The sequence below is a fragment of the Austrofundulus limnaeus genome, unplaced genomic scaffold, assembly GCF_001266775.1.
Source record: "Austrofundulus limnaeus strain Quisiro unplaced genomic scaffold, Austrofundulus_limnaeus-1.0 Scaffold61, whole genome shotgun sequence".
NCBI classification, from domain to species: domain Eukaryota; kingdom Metazoa; phylum Chordata; class Actinopteri; order Cyprinodontiformes; family Rivulidae; genus Austrofundulus; species Austrofundulus limnaeus.
The window spans coordinates 1,260,712-1,267,695 of record NW_013952463.1 but is presented as its reverse complement, the minus strand read 5'-3'; the positions used below and the strand labels follow the sequence as shown (position 1 = coordinate 1,267,695).

At 41.2% G+C, this 6,984-nt stretch overlaps 2 protein-coding genes across 3 annotated transcripts in view; both read right to left on the bottom strand.

Moving 5' to 3' along the window:
• Positions 1 to 1,588: 1,588 nt before the first annotated feature.
• Positions 1,589 to 5,242, bottom strand: LOC106518465 (transcription factor Sp3; the record flags this gene model as incomplete). Of its 2 annotated transcripts, none has more annotated exon segments than XM_014009766.1 (3): positions 1,589 to 2,188; positions 2,283 to 2,510; positions 3,057 to 5,242. In XM_014009766.1, coding segments are annotated over 3 exon segments (897 nt in total), but the record flags the coding sequence as incomplete, so codon positions are not given.
• LOC106518466 (obg-like ATPase 1) overlaps positions 4,673 to 6,984 on the bottom strand; it is a 7,619-nt gene continuing 5,307 nt past the window's right edge. Inside the window, exons 10-11 of the mRNA XM_014009769.1 lie at positions 5,359 to 5,481; positions 4,673 to 5,266 (exon numbers count right to left, since the gene is read on the bottom strand). Coding sequence (XP_013865223.1) covers positions 5,165 to 5,266; positions 5,359 to 5,481 — 225 coding nt within the window. The 3' untranslated portion in view covers positions 4,673 to 5,164. The remainder of the gene's footprint in view (positions 5,267 to 5,358; positions 5,482 to 6,984) is intronic.

Sequence of the window (6,984 nt, the reverse complement as noted above, 5' to 3'; positions counted from 1 at the left end):
TCATACCAATGAAAAGTAAAAAGATGAAGCAACTGGACTTGTGGTTTGGAGCTGTAAACACATGGAGCTACAGATTTAAACAGCGAGACTTGAGGTTAGTGTCTTATCGGTCCTTCACCTCCTCCTTCTGATGAAAAAGTCAGATAAATGTGACATGAGCGTTCACACTGCAGTCACTTTGAAAACATGAGATATGTATCCGATTTAAAACCACATACTGAAATGGCCTGGGTCGGATTTGAAAAAATCGTATTTGTCTCGTTCAGACTGTCATTAAAAAATCGGATATGAGTCAGATGGGTCAAAAAAAATCTGATTTGGGTCGGATTTGCCTGCAGTGTGAACGTAGCCTTGAATTCAAGCCAAGCTTTTGTTTATTTTAAGTTTTGTTTTGACTGGTAACCATCAGAGAGAGCACCTGTAAACACCGGAGATCCGATTACACGAGAACTCTGCATCCATAAACTGAATACAGATAAATGACCCAAAAACCAAAATGTTCTACACCTGTAATTGTTCCAGCTGTGTCTGTCAAAATCTAAGATAGGAAAAGCCAAAGAAAAACATTAAAAGGGCAATATCATGTAAAATCTACTTTTTTGAGTTTTATATCATGTTATAATGTTATACTCTCATAAAAACATGCCCAAATCCTTGCTTTGACTCATTCATGCATGTTTGAGAAATCCTGCAGTGTTTTTAGGCTGCCATGCAGAGGAGCAAAATGACAGATGGGGACCAGAAACGCCTTTTGGGACCAGAAACACCCCTGGGACATGACTTTAAGCAGAGTTTCCTCATCAAGGAGCACACCTCCCCACCCCACACCCCACACACCCCGCCCATGACTCCTGCAGGCTCTCGGCAGTAACAGAGCAAAGTGAGACTGAAACAAACTGTCTGCTGCTCTTAACACTATTTCTCACTCAGTGAAGTTCTTTTCATATTAAAAATACCATTGAGGAAATGTATTTTCATAAGTAAACTGCATCATAGCACACGCAAAATATCTTCAAACTAACGAAATATAAAGTTATTAGTGAAGAAAACCCGTCTGGATAACAGCAGACTGACTGCTAATAAAATATACGACAGGTCTGGACCACTCGTGAATTTTATTCGTATTTGAAAAAAATCTTATAATACGAGAAAATTGGTGAATGTCACAAATTCTCCTAWATCACTCGTACGCACAACTTAAGAACAAATCTGTGCGTACGAACGGTTTTTGCATGAGGCCCAATGATTCTGTGTAAGAACAGTGCTTTTGTCCTGCAAACTTAAAAAAAAGTCTTAACTAAAATTTTTACCTAATTTACAAATTAGTGGATCAGAAATGAAACCACGACACCAAACAACAAAATGGATATATTCTTAACACAGTTTACATTTTATAATGTAAAGTAATGTGACTGAAGGTTCTTCCTTCTCAGATCGTCTTGACTTTTAAAGAACTCAGAAGCCTAAACGTTTCATGAAGAAAACCAGCTGATGTCATATTTTAGTCCTTAAAATAATCAAACTGATCCTAGAATTACACTCCAACACTTTTTAAGCACACGAGCATATTAAATAAAAGCAAGCAGACCTGAATTTGCTGAAGGTGGTTGTGGGAGTTGAAGTTTTCTGAGGAGGGATCGGACACGCCCGCAGACACAGCTGTTGCCTGGGTCAGAACCCCTGTGCCGTCGATGGTTTCAGGAAGCTGAGAGGAGTTGGAGGAGGAGGTGGAGGAGGTTGGCACGTAGAGCTCGTGGTTGGAGCYGGGGTTGTTCACCGTCAGCGGCTGCTTGGAAACATCGTCCTGGCCCGGACTCTCCAGGGCCTGGCTGCTCATTATCAGCTGGCCCTCGGGCGTCACCCCCGTCGCGATGGGTACCGTCTGAGCACCGGTCAGCCCGAGCGACTCCAGATCCACACTGTTTATAGGGACGAAGGTGATGTTGCCGGGCAGCCCGACGGGAACGGTGCCAGCGTAYGCCGAACCTCCCGCCAACGAGACTCCTTGGATCGACTGAACCTGCCCCGCCTGAGACAGGAGGTCCGTGGTTGCYGTCGTGGCGCAGCTGATGCCGATACTGCCCTGGCTGCCATCCTGGAGAAGCTGAATCTGACCTGTACCATCRTCCAGACCTTGTGTTGAGAATCCTGCAAGTGTTCCATCTGCATTTTGGATTTGAGGGATGACCTAGAGGACAGGTTAAGTGAAGCCGATCAATAAGCAAATACWGGCTCTTGTGGAATCTCAAATTTGTTTAGAACTTTTTCTTCTTTTTTTTTACCTGATACTGAATGCCTGCCACGCCATTTGCTGCAGCCTCAGTCCCAGATGCTGTAACGTAAATGGGCTGACTGGGAAGACTACCAAGTGGAAGCACGTACTGCCCATTGGAAGTGACGATCCCGGAGTTTGGAATGTGGACGACTCCTTGATCCTCCTTCCCAGCTGAGACTGGAGTTAACACCTCCCACCTGTCCGACGCCGTCAGCTGAATGGCTGACATATCTGTCTGGAGGTATAATCAACACTCAGATTAGATCACTCCTCCCACAAGGAGACTGTAACTCATCTCAGCTTCAGGAGGAACAACGTAAACTGGGAGTTTGCTGTGATCTATTATAGCAAGCATTGGGAAAACATGCAGCTCTGCTTGAGAGAATGGACAGTCACGAGACAGGAGCAGCTACCAACAAACAAGAGTCAAGATAGCAGGCTCAGAAATGGCAGAGAGTGGGGGATGGGCAGCTATTACAACACCACWGTTATGATTATGGACGCTGCTCTTGCTTCGTTTGAACATCCCTGCATCCTCCAAGCCGAAGGTGCTGCGGCTATCTGCTGCGAGCCGACCCAAGTGACTGACTCCAGCGTCCTACCCACTATGGGCGGGTTTTACAGGGGTAAAGTGGGTGGCCGTTATTGAGGGGAACACAGGAAGTGTACGGCTTTCACCCCTTGCAATCAAATTTTTAAAACGTGTGAACTTCACGCTCTCAAAAACACAACAAGAAACCGGTGGCGAGCGGAGTGAGAAAGTGCCGGGGGTGGGCGATACCTGTGTTTCCGCCGCGCCGCCAGCTTGCAGAAACTCGCTTTGACTGCTGTCCACGTCCGCGGACGCCATTTCTCCTTGTTTCAGAGGCTGCTCAGGCGCTAGCAGGGAGAGGGGGGAAACTGAGCAAAACTCTGTTATCTTCAACTCCCGTCTGCCAGAAAAGACCGCAAAGCATCCCAACTCTCCGGGCCGAAAAAGAGGCCGGCTTGGCTGCGAAATTCAACTGTGAAGCGAAGGTTCTGAGGAGATGTCGGCCCACATCGACAGCTTACTTTGTCAACTCTGAGGCTAGCTCCGTTAGCTAACCATAGCTAGCTAGTTAGCAGCGCAGCTAATGATAAAAAGACGCAGCTCGCTTCGCAGCAGCTTTCACAAACTCACCGATTCGTTGCAGCTTCGGTGCGCCAAATGTTTACGTACCAGTCATAGCGTGAATGGTAGTAAGCGGAAGGATTACCACATCAACAAAACTCCGAACATGATTATTTTATCAAAGGCGGGCTAGTGTTGATCGGTGAATTCGGGTCGATTTTTTTTTCTATTTTGATTGACGGTGCGGGAAACACAAAAAGGTGGGACTAACAGGCTTGACTGGCGAATTTGCATCACATTACAGGACGTCCCGCCTTTCTTCTCTAAGGCTATTGGCTGAGCGGGGATTCTCCCTTAACGTTATTGGTTGACTGAGATGTCAATCAAACTTTGTATTGGACGTGCGTTTCCTGTTTGTTGAGCGAATCCAGAGATGGAATGCAGTTGTTTAAATTCTAACAAAGGTACATGGAAAACAGCACTATTTAAATATGTAAAATGTACCATGTTCTTTATTTTTAAGAAAATAAAGTTATAGATGATCATTGTTGTTTGGTAGGCATTAATGCAGTTTGTTTTGGCGTCAAACGGACGTTGTTTGAGTAACTTTTGAGTAAACTAATCTAATATGGTTAAGTCTACAATACATTTTATGTGTTAGCAAATTAACTTTGATTGCATTATGTAAATCTTAATGGTAAATTTACCAGATCTGGTTCATATGCATATATTTATTTGATTTGCATTTGTCTAATAAAAAAAATAGAATCAAATATATGTAAAGTTTATGTATTTCTATTTTAAAGTTTAGAATTTACCACTTCAAAACAGATTTAAATGTTTAATGTACAATAAACGTTTTTTATTGTCTGCTTGCTATCATTTAATGTAATTTGCCATGGTAAAACAAAGGAAAATGTCTCCTTTTATTGACGTGCGTCTTTTGAGGGTAACATTTAATTATTGTTCCCCTCAAGTAAAACATTTTAGTTTTAGTGCACAATGAGCCAGGATGCTGAGGAGGTGGTGGAGAGTAAATAAAGGCATTAACATATGCGATGAGCTGAAACTGTACATTGCAGCTTAGTCTGATCCACAATAAATCACATTTCATTGTGTAGGATGGAGTTTAGAATGCAAAGTTTAATTTATTTTCTTGTAAACCACCTCAGTGCAAGCCAAAAAAAGAAGCACATGAACTCAGTCCAGGTGTGTGATCAGGACATGTGAGCAAGGCCCGTCTCTACAGTTCAGTGACGTCCTGCACTGAGTGATGCTCTCATTCTCTTTTAATATGAAACAAGTCAGTGAGAACTTATTTATTTAGAAYAAGCCATGTCTTTATAATGCAGCAAGAAATGAGTAACAAAGTGAGGGAACGTGGCAAAACATCTCCTAAATACTCATTTAGTACTTTAATAACATGCCTGCCATTAGATATCCAACACCCTGTTAACAAATTCAAGATACTTAAAAATAAATTGAAACACCTCTTGTCATTTTTACTTTCGAATACGATGAAAACATTAAAGAAGTTTGTTTCATATTAAAACAAGCCAACAGCGGCAAATGAACAGGTTTGCTTTTTTCACTTGAGCTGCATTTGTTTTCCTCTCAGCAGAATGAAGAGTTGAACATTGTCCAAATATTTGACTGATTTGATATTTGATTTGAATTTGTTTGCGTTCAAACTAAAAAGTCCAAGGAAGTTTATCCTCTAAATTACAGAGGTGTATGAAAACCAGCAGCACAGCTCTTTGCAGCCGAGACGTTCCTGTGGCGAATACAAGGTCCCGTTATTTCTTCTTTGGTGCGTTTGGTGTGTTGAATTTGAAAAAGATAATGTCGCCGTCCTCCACAATGTAGTTCCTTCCCTGTTGTCTGTACTTCCCAGCCGACTGTGGAACAGCAGATACAGTGAATTAGAAATCAGCAGATTAAAATCGGAACATTTATATACAGAAATTCGTGCGCAGCAGGACAAACTCACCTTGACTGCACCTTCACTGCCCTCCTCTTTAAAGTCGCTGAACTTCATGACCTCGGCCATGATGAAGCCTTTCTCGAAGTCGGTGTGGATCTTCCCTGCAGCCTGAGGAGCTCTGGTGCCTTTCTGTTGGAGCACAACACAACGGGAGATCTCACACCAAGTCTAAAATCACTGCAACACGTCGCAACGTGGGAGTTTCAGCACAACATGCACACTTCACTACAATCACACTGTGTACATTAGGGCTTGTGCCAAAAATGAGAAAAAATAGAGATCTAGTTGATTTCAGAACTTTTAAATAGCTCCGGGGGAATTTTACAATTTTTCTTTATGTTTGTGCCTTTTTCTTTTGCTAAATTAACTTCTTTGCATTGTACAAATAGAACAATTTAAAAGAAAGTAATTGCAACAGACCATTATTAGATAATCCTCTCAGACATTAATCAATGACACTGAAAGTAAAGTCTGGTCATTTTTCAAGTGATGTCTCAAAGTGATTTTCTTTTATCAACAGCTGGAACCTCATCAAGTGAGACATCAGGTAGACCAGGTTAGGGCCCTATGATTTCCACCATGCAGAAAACATGGACAGAATCACAGAATTGACCAAACATAATGGAATCCAGTATAAAACACAGAATCTCACAGAAATTRCTTATTTGGGTGAGTTTCTGAGGTATTTTGGCCGCTGCTGCTCCCCGTATCTGCTGTTACCAAAGTAAAATAAATCAACTGTGCGTGTCCCTAAAACAGCAACATCCTCCATAAATGTGACCCATCATCAAATTTGGTCAAAATGACTTAACTACATTTTCAGATTCCTGCTTTAAAAGCTACATTTTCATACCTGGATCATTCTGATATCATAAGCTTATCTGGAGATATGCCTTAATTTGTCTTGTTGGTTATAATAACCCATTAATATTTGGTCTGAATCCTAATTTTATGTAAATTTATTGAATTATTTTTGTTGTCAATATAAAGAGGAAACCTCAAATGGTATATTAAGATTTCCCAGTTGGAAAGAAACAAACACATTGCTAGCTCACAGGGAAAAATTCAAAATTTTAAGGCGTTTTTCGTCAAAATCAGGTTTTTTGTTGCTACTGCTAAAAAAAACTTCAAAAATGTTTTTAGTATTATATTCCATTCAGTTCACTGAAATGATACGTTGATAAGGCATTAATTCATTATATGTTGACAAGTTTTGCGCATGTTTAAATCAAAACCCTATATCTGCCTATTTCTCCACTTTTGGACTTAATCCTCATTTCAATGTGATGGGCTACAAATACGAGGAGTTTATTGAAGACATAAACAACAGCAAGCTTTTACCAGAACCAGCAGTAATCTGCACTTAAGACGTCTTACTTCAGCTCACTAAAGTGTTTTTTTTTTTACGTCAAGCGTTTTTGTTTTCATCTTTATTAAAGAAGAGTACACCTGTCATATGTGCATTTGAGTCGGGATGCACCGATATGAAAATTTCAGCCGATATCAATATCCGATTTAATTATTGCTGTTATGGCCGATAACATATTTACGGATATTACTAGGGCTGTGTATTGGCAAGAATTTGACGATACGATACATATCATGACAGAGGGGTCACGATACGATATATGC